At 40.4% G+C, this 16973-nt stretch overlaps 1 protein-coding gene across 6 annotated transcripts in view; it reads left to right on the top strand.

Moving 5' to 3' along the window:
• The window catches only part of Hipk3 (homeodomain interacting protein kinase 3), a 70953-nt gene that overhangs the window by 15377 nt on the left and 38603 nt on the right, over positions 1–16973 (top strand). For all 6 annotated transcript variants that reach the window (XM_008762072.4, XM_063284647.1, XM_063284646.1 and 3 more), the window contains exon 2: positions 7319–8417. In XM_008762072.4, coding sequence (XP_008760294.2) covers positions 7319–8417 — 1099 coding nt within the window. The remainder of the gene's footprint in view (positions 1–7318; positions 8418–16973) is intronic.

Below are 16973 nucleotides of genomic sequence, written 5' to 3'. Positions count from 1 at the left end.
GTCTTTGGTTTTGCTGTCTAAAGCGATTGTAGCCAGCATTTACAGATATACTTGCTCGCTTTAGATACCGTTCTGCTGGTTTTTGGCAACCTTGATGGCTACAGAATGGCATCTGACTATAGGGTTTTTGTTTTCCTGTTAGTGAGGTTGGAATTTTTTGTTTAATGCCTTTGGCTTGCATTTCCTTTTTGTGACTTACCTATTGTATATCATTGTCCATTTTTCTATTGAGTTTTGCCAACTACAGGATTTCATATAATCTAGCCTAGCCTGGATGGAACTAGATAGGTAGCCAAGGATGACCTTAACTCTATTTTTCTTTTACCTGGAAAGTTCCAGGGCTTATAAGCATGGACCACCACACTCCGATGAATAGTCTGCTTAGACAGTATATTCTTTCTCTCTTCAAATATGTATTTTTTGTATCTTTGGTTTCTCTTTTAAAGGTTGATGATTAATTTGTTAAAAATGTAGCATACACTTTAAACTGAAAGGGATAAAAATGTAAGTCTGTGTGGGCAATTATGTACACTCAAAGCATTTAGACATTTAGAAACTCAGATTTCTTTTGATTTTAGTCTTTGGAGTAGATAGGTGGGAATATGTAAAATTTGTATTAGACCTCTTAAAGGAAAGTCTGTGCTTTATTTGGAGAATAAGTTGAGTGAAATGTTATGAAAGACATATAACATTATAAAAGTCTCATGCTAAACCACAGACAGGTGTTCATTCTTGGAGTACAGTTTGGGGAATCATTAACCAGAGACAGCTCGACTGCCTTTCCTCCCCTTGTGAAGAATCTCATCTTATGTCTTAGAGGCCACCCCAAGCTACATGATGAGATTCTGTCTCAAACAGGGAAGACAGTGTTCCCTGTGTCCCTCAAAACCAAAAATCAAAATAGGACATGTTCTTTCTATCTCCTTAACTTCCTTTGGTTTTTAATTTTGTTTTCGTTTCCTTTTGATGGTGTGGGGTGAAGTGGATAACTACACTGAACTGAAATAGTTGGCCAGTTTTGTCTGTAGGAAACACAAGGTAGTTACAGTACAGCGGAGCAAGTAATATTTTATTTTAAATGTGAAAGTGTCTCCTATCAACCTTGCTGGGTATTATAGATGACCATGCACTCCTGATTGTTCCCTCCACTGCCCTAAATGCTGAGAGTGTGGGAATGTGCTATCCTACCAGGGTTGTTTTGTTTTGTTTTTGTACACAAAATTTTAAATTTAGAAATGAAAGCCAAATTAACAAGTCTTCAATTTCTTCTACAAATTATCTATTTTTTTAAAGATTTATTTATTTTATGTATATGAGTACACTGTTGCTATCTTCAGACACACCAGAAGAGGGCATCAGGTCTCATTACAGATGATCAGGAGCCACCATGTGATTGCTGGGATATGAACTCAGGACCTCTGGAAGAGCAGTCAGTGCTCTTAACCTCTAAGCCATCTCTCCAGCCCACAAATTATCTATTGATATCAGAAGTAACAGCAGTTTTTTTAGGTTTTATAGTCTCAATTCAAAGTTTAGGAACTTAAAACTCTTTGAAATGCTAGAACTTTTGTTTTTAAGATGTCTTGGCTAGCCAGGATTTTGCCCTGTAGGCCTTGCTTGCCTCCAATAATAGATCTGCTTGCTTCTTCTTCCTAAGTGCTGACACTAAAGGTGTTTGCCATGTGCCCAGCATTTAGTATTTTTGTAGAATTCATTGTGTGAGTGTGTGTGTGTGTGTGTGTGTGTGTGTGTGTGTGTGTGTGTGTGTGTGTGTGTGGTGGAAGTATGCTTGAAGTATGCTTGTGTGACGTGGGGGTCAGAAGATATCTGCTCTTTCCTTCCACGTGAGTCCTAGGGATTGAACCTAGGTCAACAGGTTTGGTGGGTATTGCCTTCACCCACTGAGCCATCTTGCTGGCTCTCAAATGATAAAACTGTTAAACTTATTTAACTCAGATAACTAGGCCAAACTTTCTTGCTTCATATTAGTGCGATGGTAGTAGAATTAGACTAATAAAACATTTGCTAGCCACTATGGTTGTAGATAAGACATTGATAGTCTCTAAAACTGACTAGATTCACTCACTAGGCTCCTGCCTGCCAGAGTAATCAATGAAAGCTGAGTCTCTCTGACAAGGGCAGTTGAGCTGTAAAGAAGGAAGTAAGACACAGGGTCTGGCTGAGTTGTTTGAACAGGCTGGAACAGATACTTTCCGACCCGACCCGTTGAGCTGCCTGCAGGCTGTGCAGTGTGCTCCAGGTTTCCAGTCTTGTGAGCTGTCTCTCATTGTGGGGTGGGCTTTGGTGATGCAGCTGTCTTTGATTCATTTCTATAAGTCAGGTTTCCAGTCTTGTGAGCTGTCTCTCATTGTGGGGTGGGCTTTGGTGATGCAGCTGTCTTTGATTCATTTCTATAAGTAACCCCTCACCTATACTCCTGTAAATAACCAAATAAAACTCATTGGTTGACCAAGTTGAACTTTGTTCGTATTTGTTCTTTGTTCTGTTGTGGGCACCCTGTTGTGGGGTGGGAGGGGGGGAGGGAGGGGAGTAGATGTGTGGATAGGGTCTCCTTGGGGATAAGTTTTGCCTCACAACATATATTTGCCTCATAAGGCAACTTTAATTGCATGTTTAAATGCTCTGTTCCAGCCTCTCTTCCTTTAAAGAGATAAGTTCATTTACCAGTGAACCCATAGCTACTTATTTTAATATTGGAAGAGTTGGTAGGTGACTTTTTTTGTTTTATTTTTGAGACAGGGTCTCTATTTTGCTCTGGTTGTCCTGGAATTTGCTATGTAGGCCAGGCTGGCCTTAAACTCACAGAGATCTGCCTGCTTCTGCTCCTGAGTGGAGTTGATAGGTTATTAAGATTAGAGATGCGGTCCTTTAATTCCAGCACCATGGAGGGCAGGGGTAGGTGGTTCTCTACCATTTCAAGCCACTATCACCACCGCCAACCACAAGAACAACTCCCCAATAGAAGCAACTCTGGTGTCCATCCATGGATAGAGGAATAAAATGTCATATATACATGCATGAGATACAAAGGAAGAAAGTCTGGTAACATGTTAAACATGGATAAATCAACATTATTCTAAGTCATAAAATGGCAAATGTGAGTCCGCCTAGAAGGTTTATTTTGAAGTCAGATTCAAAGTACAGAAAAATTATGGTGGTAGCCAGAGTCATGAGATGAGAGGATAGGGAATTATTGTTTTAATGGTCACAGTTTCAATGGCAAAAGAGGGCTAGTGTTAGGATGGAGGTGTAACAAAATATAACATTATGTATATATCTATATCTATCTATCTATATATCTAACATAATATAAATTTTATATATACATATAAAACTGTAGTTTTCAAGAAGGAAGACATTTTAAAAAGGATGATTTGGACAAGTGGAAAGAAACTGAATAAGGAGACTTTAAGAAACCATTGACTCATATTTGTCTTGTTACTTATTTTATCCCTTTAACCATAAGGCATAGATAAGTTTGACAGAAAATGTTCCAGAAATTTCATATAGCTAAGAAATTGAGTATATTAGCAGAGCATTTCTGCCTTGGTTCCTGCTTTGCTCAGTAGACCTCGTATTGTGTGTAAGAAGAAACCAGGAGAACATGTCTTACTAATGGTTCACAATGGCCAAATTCGTATCTAAGTTCATGTTGCTTATATTACTGGTTGCTTGTTACACAAGGTAAGGTTCAGGTAGGATTTCAGGTTAACTATAGGATTAGGGTAAAACCCGTAGTCTGCTACCACAAGTTTGTAAAGAACATAAATTAATTGCTCATTCTGTAGGTTGGAAAGTCCCAAGGTACAGCCAGATGCAGAATTTGCTGAAGGCTTGCTCTCCTCCAAAGACAGCACCTAGATGTAACTTCGTATGGTAGAGGGCACTCAAGTTACTTGGGTCCCCATTTATGAAAGGGAGCACTCACAGTCTAATAAACCCAAAGTCCCTTTTGTATTTTTGAGATAGGATCTCACTCTGTAGCACAGGCTGGTTTTGAACTCATACCAATCTCTGCCTCAGCCTTCCAGCTTCTAGGATTACACTTAGCAGGGAGGGAAGGTTTCAATGTACATTTTTGATAGGGTTTCTCTGTGTATCCAGGGTTGTCCAGGAACTAGTCTCTGCCCTCTCTGTCCCCCTCAATGCTGGGATTAAAGGCATGTGCCACTACATCTGGTTCAGTGTAAACATTTTGAGAGTCTGTAAACATAAATATTCAGAACAAAGTACCTGAGATGACAGCTGGATATGGTTGTGCACACTTGGGATTCTTCACTTGGTCCTAAGACAGGAGGATTGCTGTGAGTTTTAGGCTAGCCACAGATACCAACAAAAATAATTCTGAAGTGAGTAAGCCTGAGAAATAAAAGCTCAATGGCAGCTCCATCAGGAGCCTTTACTTTGCTCCTACATAACAGTTGAAGGCAGCCATCACTGTCAAAGAGGTAGTATTTCAAAACCTCATTCCTAAGTCTACTGATAAGAACAAATGGCAAAGACATGAAAAATATAGCTTCAGAGTACAGCCTAGTTTATATTACAATAAAAAATGAGGCATAGTATTGTTCAAAACCAATGTTTTGGATTCCATGGTATTTAGTAACTGTTGGGTATACAGCGACTTGTATTAAGCGATTTCATATTTGTCATTTCAGATCTATGGGTATGGATTATATAGGTGTTCTAAAAATTAGCAGTATCAGACTGGAGAGAGGGCTCAGTGGTTAAGAGCACTGACTCCTCTTCCAGAGGTCTTGAGTTCAATTCCCAGCAACCACATGGTGACTCACAACCATCTGTAATGGAATCTGATGCCCTCTTCTGGTGTGTCTGAGGACAGCTACTGTGAATTCACATAAATTAAATAAATAAATAAATAAATAAATAAAATCTTAAAAAAAATTAGGAGTATGATAGGAGAGAGTTAACATTGAGTTGGATTGGACAGCCTTACAAAAATGTATAATATCTGAGTTTGATATGTCTAGAAAGAGTTCTTGGTATTTAATCCTAGTACTAGGGAGGAGAGTCCCTTTGAGCTTTTGTTTTCTTGTTTTGATTTTTGAGTGTGTGTGCGTGCGTCTTTGTGTGTGTCTTTGTGTCTTTGGACAATTTTGTTGAGTTGGTTCTCTTCATATAGCTCCTGTAGGTTCTGGATACGGAATTCAGGTTGCTAGTTTTGAGCAGCAAATGCCATTATTCATTGGACTTGAATGATCATAAGAGCAAATTGGAAAGAGATCAGTATCATTAAGCCAGATATTATAAAGCATTCAGTAATCAGTTGTATTGGTTATAGCTCTCTCCAATATTTTTTCCAGCTTTGTTATTTTTAATATTATATATATTGTATACTGTAGAAATTATTTCTGAGATAAAAGCAGTTGATAGTTGTGATATGTTAAAATATGAGACAACACAATATACACAATACAGAGTTTAAAACTGTTGACTAAAGGTAATTTGTGTGTCTGTGATATGTGTGTGGTATATGTGCATGTATCTGCATGAGTATATGCTCATGTGAGTGTGTGCATATGTAAGTCAGAGGAGGATGTAAATGTTCTGAGGTATCACTCCTCTCCTTAACCCTTGTGGTTTTAGTTCAGTCGGCTGGCCAGCACGTCCTAGCCATTCTCTGAAGGCCCAGCTTTTTACAGGAGTGTTTGGATTGAACTCGGGTTCTCATGCTTGCATACAAGTGCTTTACTCAGTAAGCCATCTCTTTGGCCTACTAAAAATATTTTGAAGTTAATAGAACCATCCAAAATTTATTGAACATCAACTTTACATGCTAGACACTTTAATTCAGATCTCATCTGACAGACATGCGTATACTGACAGTTACAGTACAGTGATTGATTAAAGGAGATGGCTGGGGAGTTACTCTGAAATCTCAATGCCTAGCTCTTTTTGGAGGTCTGTGGTGAGAACATGAGCAAGAAGGTACTGCATTATTGGTCAGCTCTTAGAGTCTGCAGTATGCTCAAGGGTAGATGCAGAGAAGAGTATAAAAAGAACCTGTGGGACTTTTTGTGCAAGGAAAGAGCATGGACTAGTAAAGTAATGAATGTTTTGTCAAGTGACAATTTTGACTCGTGTTGTATGTTGTAATATGATAGACTGAGTTGGAGGTAGATTAAATAACTATGTAATTAATGTGTTTTGCACCGTGGTACTAAGGGTGTGTGTGTGTGTGTGTGTGTGTGTGTGTGTGTGTGTTAAGTTTGTGTATATGGATTAGCAGTTGTTGGATTTTATATTACATGAACTCTTAAGTTCATAAAAAATAAGGTGCTAGGGAGGAAGGCCTGCTGTGCAGTAACATGTTAATCCCCCTTATATCTGTGTTTCAGTGGCGTCAGATGCTATTTATAAAGCCATCGGACGCTTGATGGCTGTGGAGATGGAGTAAGAATAAAGTCCATAAAAATGTCATTTAATGTTTGGGAACTTAGGCAGGATGAAGGGAACTGGATGGAAAGACATCAGGTTGTCTTTGTAGTGTAATGAATGCCCTTTAAGATCAAAGGGCATTTGGCCAAGTAGAACATAGAATCAGAGCTGTTCATGAGAAAGGATGGTCCTTTTAAATTAATCCCTGTATGTAAATATGTACTTACCATGCATAGTTGTTTCTTCCCGGTTATAAACTGTGTTGGCTGGTTCATATGTGCATGAGGTGTATGTATGTTATCAGAGTGCATACGTAGAGTCCAGAGCAAGATGTCAGGTTTCTCCTACTAGTCTCTGCTTTGTTCCTTTGAGGCTAAATGTGGAGCTTCCATTTTTTAGTGGGAGTGGAAGCCAGCAGGCCCCAGCAATGCTGTGTCAGTTCTCAGTACTGGAGTTAGAGGGATGCTTCCAGGTTGCTGGGCGCTGAGCACTGGTCCTCATGCTTGGGCAGCAAGCGCGCCTCCTGCTGAACTGCCTCCCAGTTGCTGGTCATAAATTATATTCTGATGAGAGAATATTTTTGCTACATGTGTGCCACTTGTTTAGGGAGCTGTACTTTTCCTTCCACAGGGAAAATGGTTAGTACAGTTTCTGCTGCATGTCCTGGCCATTTAGATGTTCACTAAGTATTTCTCCAAATTACTGAAATACTGAAGAACTAACATGGAGTTACTGAAGATCTTAGCTCATCCCAGGGGAAAGAATCCTAATGGAATTTTAAAATTAACATTATTATTTTAACATATTATGAATTTGACCCTAAAAGTTTTCTTCCTACAGTTTAAGGTTGAGGGAAAAATTTGTTTTTTTGGTTAACATTTCCTTTCTTCTTTTGCAGGTATGGCCTCACAAGTCTTGGTCTACCCACCATATGTTTATCAAACTCAGTCAAGTGCCTTTTGTAGTGTGAAGAAACTGAAAGTAGAGCCCAGCGGTTGTGTTTTCCAGGAAAGAGCCTGCCCTCAGATCCATGTGAATGGTAGACACTTTGGAAATCCTCTTCCTTCCACGAAGGGTAGTGCTTTCCAGACAAAGATACCATTCTCTAAACCTCGAGGACACAGCTTTTCACTGCAGGCAGGGGCCATTGTTGTCAAAGACACTGCCGGTGCTACAAAGGTCATAGCAGCTCAGGCGCAGCAGGCTGGAGTGGAGGCACCTCGGGCCGTGGTGTGGAGAAACAGGCTACATTTCCTAGGAGGTCCCCAGCGATGCGGGTTAAAGCGCAAGAGTGAGGAGTTGGATAATCACAGCGGCGCGATGCAGATTGTCGATGAACTGTCCATACTTCCTGCAATGTTGCAAACCAACATGGGAAACCCAGTGACAGTTGTGACAGCGACCACAGGATCGAAACAGAACTGTACCAGTGGGGAAGGTGACTATCAGTTAGTGCAGCACGAAGTCTTGTGCTCTGTGAAAAACACATATGAAGTCCTGGATTTTCTTGGTCGTGGCACTTTCGGCCAGGTTGTTAAATGCTGGAAGAGAGGGACAAATGAAATTGTAGCCATTAAAATTTTGAAGAATCACCCTTCGTATGCACGTCAAGGGCAGATAGAAGTGAGCATCTTAGCAAGGCTCAGTACTGAGAACGCTGATGAGTATAACTTTGTGCGAGCCTATGAGTGCTTCCAGCACCGCAACCATACCTGCCTGGTCTTTGAGATGCTGGAGCAGAACCTGTATGACTTCCTGAAACAGAATAAATTCAGTCCCTTGCCCCTAAAGGTGATCCGGCCCGTTCTTCAGCAAGTGGCCACTGCACTGAAGAAATTAAAAAGTCTTGGTTTAATTCATGCTGACCTTAAACCAGAGAATATTATGTTGGTGGATCCTGTTCGACAGCCATACAGGGTTAAAGTGATAGACTTTGGATCGGCCAGTCATGTATCAAAGACTGTTTGCTCAACGTATCTACAATCTCGGTACTATAGGTAGGCAGCAAGTACTTATTTTGGCTACCTAACAAACGCTGAGTTTCTGCGAAGTGATATTTGATGTGTATGTGATGAGAGAGACTGCTTCTTCGGTTAAATAAGGAAATCAATAAGATCTATTTAGGTTTGAGGCTGTAAGAAGATGTGAAAAATCCAGGCATAAAGTTACTTTAAGGACAATAGAAATCTCACAGTTCCATGATCAAGATAGCTGGTTTTTGGTTTTTTGAGACAAGGTTGTGTATCTCTGGCTGTCCTGGAGCTCACTCTGTAGATCAGGCTGGCCTCAAACTTAAATCTGCCTGCTTCTGTCTCTCAGAGGGCCACCAGCACCTGGAGATACCTGGTTATTTTTATTATTAATGGAAGATAGGAAAGAATGATACACAAATTATATGAAACACAAGTCTTTTAAATGTTGGAAAGTGTTTTTGAAAGTAGTTTCTGTATATTTCTTGGAGCATTTCAGTGCTTCGGAGAAGTAATTTTTAAAGTTTTGTTTTTTACATTCATATATTTGTTTTTTTATATTTATTTATTTTACACTCATTTATTGTTCGTGTGTGTGTGTGTGTGTGTGTGTGTGTGTGTGTGTGTGTGTGTGTGTGTGTATACATGCCATGGTGGACATGTGCAAGTGTGAGGATAACTTGTGGGAGTCTGGTTTCTTCCCATGTGGGTCCCTGGGATTGAACCCAGGTCATCAGGCTTTGTGGCAAATGCCTTTACCTACTGAGGCATCTCTAGTCCTGGAGAAGTAATTTAATAAAGAAATAATCTTATATAACAACATTTAGAAACATTTGGAGTTCTGACCATTATTCTGATTAATGAAGTTAAGATTTACATGTATATACATAGTTGCAATGAATTTTTCAATGTATATGCTATGAGTAATGACATCTCAATGTTGGTGCTGTGTGTGGAAAAAATTGAAGACAGGAACAGTTTCTGTACAGCCACTAACAGAGGTTCCATTGTCAAGATTTAGTTTAATGCTAGTCTTAGTACTGTGTCTCAGTCGCTAGCTAATGCTTAGTAAAGTTCCTCTGAGAGCATGACAATGTCTTTGAGCTCATAGTTTGAATCTCCAATTCCTAAGCTGGGGAATATGTTGTTTGTATCTCAATGTGAATGCTGAGATGTTGTTGGTGTGGTCTAGAGTGCCGTGTTCTCCAGCACACTTGGGGAGGATACCAGAGCAGTACTAGCAGGAGAGTGTGTGTTCACAAGTCAGTAAATAGATGGGAATGAAGGTTGCTACAATAGGAGGGTTATAAACTTTGACCTAACAAGGTGGTACTGTTTTGGGGTATCACATCTGCCTTTGTATTATTTTTGATTTTCCTGATTAGTCTTCTGTATATATGCTGTAATACCTTGCACAGATAAGGAGAAGTAAGTCAGTTAGCTTCTACATAGAAACCAACTTTGTATGCCTAGCTCTTATTAGTAGGATATCAAAAGGAATCCATGCTCATGTAACTTAGTCATAATTAGGTTTATTGACATAAGCATTAGGAATTAGAAATGTAATCTGATTTATTGTTAGTATATTTTAGATTGTATTACGCCTAGTATTACAGTTGCTGAATACCATTTTAAAAACTGTTTAGATGTGGGATTTGGAGGTACACATCTTTAATCCATACTGGGGAGGCAGTAGCAGATGGGTCTCTGAGTTACAGGTCAGCCAAGGCTACACAATGAGACCCTGTTTCAAAACGCGCGTGCGTGGGCACGTGTGCGCGCGCGCGCGCACACACACACACACACACACACACACACACACACACAATGGCACAAGGATGAAGAATGACTTGCTGCTGCAGCAGGGTAGTAGCAGATCTTACCTATTTTCATATTTTTTTTTTCTTTTTTTCGGAGCTGGGGACTGAACCCAGGACCTTGCAGTTCCTATTTTCATATTTTTAGATTTACTTGGTTCTCTGACTTCTTTCTTTTTCTAGTTCATTGAAATGTAACTTTTTCCCTGTGGAAAAAAGACCTTGAAATGTTATTCGGTGCATAGAAAGACTAGTGCGTTCCCTACCCCGTCCTTTCTGTCACAGACTGTGGCCTCAGAGCGTTCAGTAGGCGGCCAGCACATTACATAAAGCCCAGCTCCAGCTGCTTGCGCGCGCCCTATATTTAGTTCACTGTTAGCTCGTTAGTAAGTGACTTCATTATATCTGGGTCCTGCACTATTTCCATGTCAGATTCTGTGCCATGTGATATCTAGCCTCCTTTTTATGACTGAAGTGCTTGTGAGGAGAGTATACAGAAACATTTAATACTTGAGAATGAATTTCTGTTGGTGTATTATATTTCAGAAGAGAATTATTTAAAAAGCAACCTAAAATGCTAATTGTTTTATGATCCTGTTTTCTAGCATTAGGCCTTGGCAAAAACATTGGCCCTTGTGTTGAGAATGGAAGAAAATTCTGAATAATTGCTAAGTATAGCTTCTATTCTGTTTGTTTATGAGTTCGGGTTAATAGTTACCTGGCTTTCAGAAGCTGTACAGAGCTAAGATTAGTCACAGGCTCTGTGTGTTTCGAGTTTTGTTTTTTCAAACAAAATGAAAGTTTGTATTCAATAAATAAAAGCTCCTGTTTATGTTCTGTGTGATTTTGCATTCATAAAGCACCGAGAATGGACAGTTGTATTTAATGGCAGTTATATTTAAGAGGTAGAATAGTTATTAAATTTTAAGATAGATTAGCAAAACTGCAGTGTAGTTCTTAATTAGGTGTTATCCTGAGTCTCGTATATTTTTTACATGAAAATGGTAGCTAGCTATTACTTCTTTATTTCAAAATTTGCACATCATTTTTGGAACACTGCTGCTTCTATCTTAGTTTATGACAGGGTTACTTAGAAAGTGGATTATACTTGACTTTTCTGTTTAAAAGATTCTATGTGATTAAATGGTAGTATAATAAATGTTTTAAGATGTGGATAATATAGGTATGTCCTAGTTTTTAAGGTAAAGGATTGATTTAGACGCAGACTCGTGTTACCCGTTTAAACTCTGCAACACAAATGTAGTAGGGATATCTTAAAATAGACGGGGTAGTGGCCAGAGATTGTGGACTACTATAGATGGTGAGGCTGTCTAGCTCCTGCAGTGATAGAAGCCAGAGTACATGCTAAGGGCATTGATTTGCTCAAGGTCAGCATGTTCTAAATTCAGCTGCCTGAGTGTGGTTTCTGTCAGGAACACGTAGGCTTTTGGATGTAGAGAGCTTTAGCAGAAGAAGGTGCTGTATTCATGAGGTGTGGTGGCTGTATTCAGGTCATGGCGCTCTTTTTTTTTTTTTTTTTAAATATAGAATTTTAGCCTGTGGGTTTCAGCTATTTCGGAGGCAGGAAAGTGGGCTATAAAGTAACCTGCTTAGCAGGAAATATATGGCTATACTACGACTTGGAGATTGCCATTGAAGTAATGCACGCTCCGTAAGAGTGAGGGTAGAACACAGTGAGACCACTCACCCAGCTGTGGTTCCAGCCTCAACCTGGGGTGGGGCAGGAGGCTCCTGGCTATTCCTGTGATAGTACAGAAAGGAGGAGTGATGGATGAATATGAGACAGCAGTTCTTCTTTAGCACACTCACATTCTGTTTCTCTTTGGACCCAGGAGTATCAAAGCTGTGACACTCCTGTAACAAAATTGTAACATAAAGGACCCCGCTGTGATTGATAGTTTGTGATTGATACTTTATATAGCCTGCCTGCCCGCCGGCCTGAGACAGAGTCTTACCGTGTAGGCTTAGGTACATTCTTTATAGACTAGTCTGGTGTTACAAACGTGTGACTGTCATGCCTCTGACTCACGAATGCTAGGTGTGTGCTGCCAAACCCAAGTTACTTCAGAATAGACTATTGTGCTTCTGCACCATTTCTTTTTTCTTTTCTTTTCTTTTTTTCGGAGCTGGGGACTGAACCCAGGGCCTTGCCTAGCAAGCGCTCTACCACTGAGCTAAATCTCCAACCCCTCATTTTTGTTTTCAAAGCATTTTTATCTATTCTAATTTGTTCTCACCTCTTTAGAGGTGTTTTCTCTTTAGAGGGTTAGGGAGTGGGGGGTTAAAGTCTTACTCTAAGTCTAAGACTTACTCTGTAGCCCTGGGCTGGTCTTGAGCTTAATTCATTTAAAGCATACAATTTTACGGCGTTGATTATAGTCATAGTTCTAAATTGATAAACCAATTTTAGAATGCTTATGTACCCTTCAAAGAACACACCTCTACCATTGTTCTCCAGCTTTCTCATCTTCCTGTCCATCCAGCCTCCTTCCAGGGTTCATCCATGTTACAGCATGTCTCAGTAGTAGCAAGTATCTGAGGTTACCAGTGAGAAGAAGAGAAGTTGTCAGAGATTAGAGCCTTTTCCTAAAATACTTAGTGCCTCTAACGTGGGGTGGACTGTGTTGGGTACATGGACTGGCACAAGACAGCCCAGCCTCATGTGCGGTATGGGGAAGGGAGAGCCTAACAGAAAGCATGTTTTCAATCTTTGATACTTTCTTCAATTGTAATTTTTTAAGTTTTAAATAAGTTTTAGATATATAAAATACTAACATTTTACATTCTTAGTTTTCCTACACTTTCTCTGTATACACACACACACACACACACACACACACACACACACACACACACACACACATTAATTTCAGATACAGAGCCCCTTTACCCCTAAATAATTCCGTGTAGATTTCTTAGATTCCAAGGATGTTTTTGGGCCATCAAGATGACTCAGTAGGTAGGTACTTGTCAGCTTTAGTTCAAAACCCTGAACTCAGGAAAAGCTGAAGAGACCAGACTCCTGAAAGATGTCATTCTGCCATCATATGCATGCCCACTAACAGATCATTTGCACACTGATAATAATAATAATAATAATAATAATAATAATAATAATAATAATAATAATGATAATAATAATTTACAGACATTCCTTATATAATGTTATAATTTTCAAAATGAGTTCACTTGAATATAGATTTCAATGAGCTTATTTTACTTATTTAAAAATTTAAGGGGTTGGGGATTTAGCTTGCTAGGCAAGCGCAAGGCCCTGGGTTTGGTCCCCAGCTTCGAAAAAAAGAAAAGAAAAAAAATTTAAATTTGTTCTCATGTCTGGGCATGCATATGTGGGATAGAGAGGATATACAGTCAGAGGACAACCTTCAGGAGCTAGTCATGCCTTCTGCTTAGGTGAGACAGGGCTTTTTTTAACGCTCTTGCTGCACTACCTACTCCAGGCCTGCTGGCCCCAGGGCTTCCCAGCCATTCTCTCAGCTCAGCCTCTCATCTTGTGCAAATCACTTCAGATTGCTCAGTAGAAGAAAACCCCTTTAAACTTGTGCCCAGCTTCTGTGTTATGAACTCAGCCTTCTTTAAATGCTTGCTTTCTGGAACAAGATGTTCTGGCTTGTCTTGTACTCAAGCCCCAAGGATTGTCTTTCTCTGTAGGCTCCCCACCGCCACGCCCCCAAGATGGTTTCTCTGTGTAGTCCTGGCTTACCTGGAATTAGCTCTGTAGACCAGGCTGGCCTCAAACTCACAGAAATCTGCCTCCTTCTGCCTCCCAATTGCTGGATTAAAGGCATACCTCCCCCCTTCTCTTTTTCTTCTATTTGAGAATGGTTATTTAGCAACTAAGATCCATATGCTGATGTAAGTGTATGTATTGTTGGTGAGAGTGTTGATGCTTTCTCAGAGCCTTCTCATGGTAAAACTAGAAGAGACATGGCATGTGGTGCCTACTATGCTCCACATTTCTAAAGGTTTGCACAGTAAAACTACGAATACATAACTGGTGTATCCGGTTCTGATGCCCCAAGTTTCATTCTGTTTTGTTTGCTTGTTTTGCGAGTCTCTCTATGTAACTCTGGCTCTCCTGGATGTCACTATGAATGCATAGAGATTCACTTGCCCCTGCCTCTGGAATGCTGGGATTAAAGGCATAAATTACTGTACCCATTGTCTTAGTCAGGGTTTCTAGTCCTGCACAAAACATGATGACCAAGAAGCAAGCTGGGGAGGAAAGGGTTTATTCAGCTTACACTTCCACATTGCTGTTCATCACCAAAAGAAGTCAGGACTGGAACTCAAGCAGGCCAGGAAGCAGGAGCTGATGCAGAGGCCATGGAGGGGTGTGACTGTCTAGCTCAGCTTGCTTTCGTTTTTTTAAAAAGTGGATATTCTATTTACATTTCAAATATCATTCCCTATCCCAGTTTCCTGTCCATAACCCTCCTACCCCATCCCTCTCCCCTTCTTCTCTGAGGATGGTCCCTCACCCATCACCCCCTCCACATTCCCCTACACTGGGGGGTCCAGCCTTGGCAGGACCAAGGACTTCTCCTCTCATTGGTGCCCAACAAGGCCATCGTTTGCTACAATTGCAGCTGGAGTCATGGGTCAGTCCATGTGTACTTTTTGGGTGGTTGTTTAGTCCCTGGGATCTCTGGTTGTTTGGTATTATTCTTATGGGGTTGCAAACCCCTTCAGCTCCTTCAATCCTTTCTCTAACTCCTCCATTGGGGACACCAGTCTCCGTTCACTGGTTGGCTGCTAGCATTTGTCATGCTCTGGCAGAGCCTCTAGGAGACAGCAGTATCAGGCTCCTGTCAGCATGCACTCCTTGGCATCAGCAATATTGTCTGGGTTTGGTGGCTGTATGGATATGGGCTGGATCCCTAGGTGGGGCAGGCTCTGAATGGCCATTCCTTCAGTCTGTGCTCCAAATTTTGTCTCCATATCCCCTCCTATGAATATTTTTTGTTCCCCTTTTAGGAAGGACTAAAGCATCCGTACTTTGGTCATCCTTCTTGAGCTTCGTATGGTCTATGGATCTTGGGTAATTCAAGCTTTTGGGCTGAAATACACTTATCAGAGAGTGCATACCATGTGTGTTTTTTGTGATTGGGTTACCTCACTCAGGATGATATTTTCTAGTTCTATCCATTTGCCTATGAATTTCATAAAATCATTGTTTTTAATAGCTGAGTAGTACTCCATTGTGTAGATGTACCACATTTTCTGTATCCATCCCTCTGTTGAAGACATCTGGGTTCTTTCCAGTTTCTGGCTATTATAAATAAGGCTGCTATGAACATAGTGGAGCCTTATTATATGTTGGAGCACATGTCCTTGTTGTATGTTGGAGCATCTTTTGGGTATATGCCCAGGAGTGATATAGCTGTACTAAGACTCCCAGCCCAGGGATGGTACCATTCACAAGGGGCCCTCCCCGCTTGATCACTAATTGAGAAAATGCCTTACAGCTGGATCTCATGGAGCCTCCCTTTCTCTGTGATAACTCCAGCTTGTGTCAAGTTGACACACAAAACCAGCCAGTACAACCCATCTTTGTTACTATTTAAAGCTTTAGAATTATAAGCAGACATATTTTTAAAAAAGTTTATATTAGGGATTTTCTACCCAGCTAATGGGGTAGCTATTTTGATAGCTTTACATCTTTATTTTTTAAACAGAGCTACTGGGGATTTCTTATTTAGATTTTTATTTATTTAACTTAATATGTACGAATGGTTTGCTTGCATGCATGTATATGTACTGGGTTACAGATGATTGTGTGTAACCATTTGGGTGATGGGAATTGAATCCGCTGTTTGCAAGAGCGAATGCTCTTAGCTACAGAGCCATCTCTCCAGCGCCTTTATGCTAATATTTTTTTTTTTTTTGGTTCTTTTTTTCGGAGCTGGGAACCGAACCCAGGGCCTTGGGCTTCCTAGGCAAGCGCTCTACCACTGAGCTAAATCCCCAACCCCTATGCTAATATTTTAATAACACTATTCACTTTTAAAATTTAGTTTTTTGAGACTTGTTTTTGCTATGTAGCTGAGGCTGGCCTTGAACTCTCAGTGATCCTCCTGCATTAGCACCCTAGTGCTATGATTACAAACTGTGCAACCATGTCCAGTACAGAAATTATGATTAATTTCTATTATTACTCATTACATACATTTGTTTATTGGGTCCATGCTGTGCCACAGTGTGAGTGTGGCGATCAGAGGACAACTAGTAGGAGCTTCTTCCGCCTTGTGCGTCTTGGGGATTGCCAGCCTTGGTACCAGGTGCTGTCCACTTTACCATCTCATGAGCCTCCCCAAAAGTATTTTATTTTGGGGACTATTCCTCATTTTCTTACCTGCTGTAAAAATAGATAGGCTTCATCCAACCTGCATAGAATTAAATCAGCCACATTGTTGTAACAGGCCTTTAGGGTATTTTCATCTTTCACGTCTCAAATGTGTTCTGTGGATAGCACCCCATTATCTCAATTCCTAGTAACCGCTGTGCCATGTCTCGTCCTGTCACTTGGACCCCCCTGAAAGCTCATCTGAGTAGCTGCTGTGAACATGGTGGTACAGCTGTCTCCTCAAGACTCATCCTTTAGTTACTGGGCTCATGTTATGATTCTAGTTTCAATTTTTTTCAACTATGTTTCTGTAACATTTCACAGTTTTTAATCAGTATATATCAACTTTTCCACAGCCCTGCTGGTTCTTTTTTCTTT

Source organism: Rattus norvegicus, chromosome 3 (genome assembly GCF_036323735.1).
Source record: "Rattus norvegicus strain BN/NHsdMcwi chromosome 3, GRCr8, whole genome shotgun sequence".
NCBI lineage: Eukaryota > Metazoa > Chordata > Mammalia > Rodentia > Muridae > Rattus > Rattus norvegicus.
This window is presented reverse-complemented; position numbering and strand designations above follow the sequence as displayed.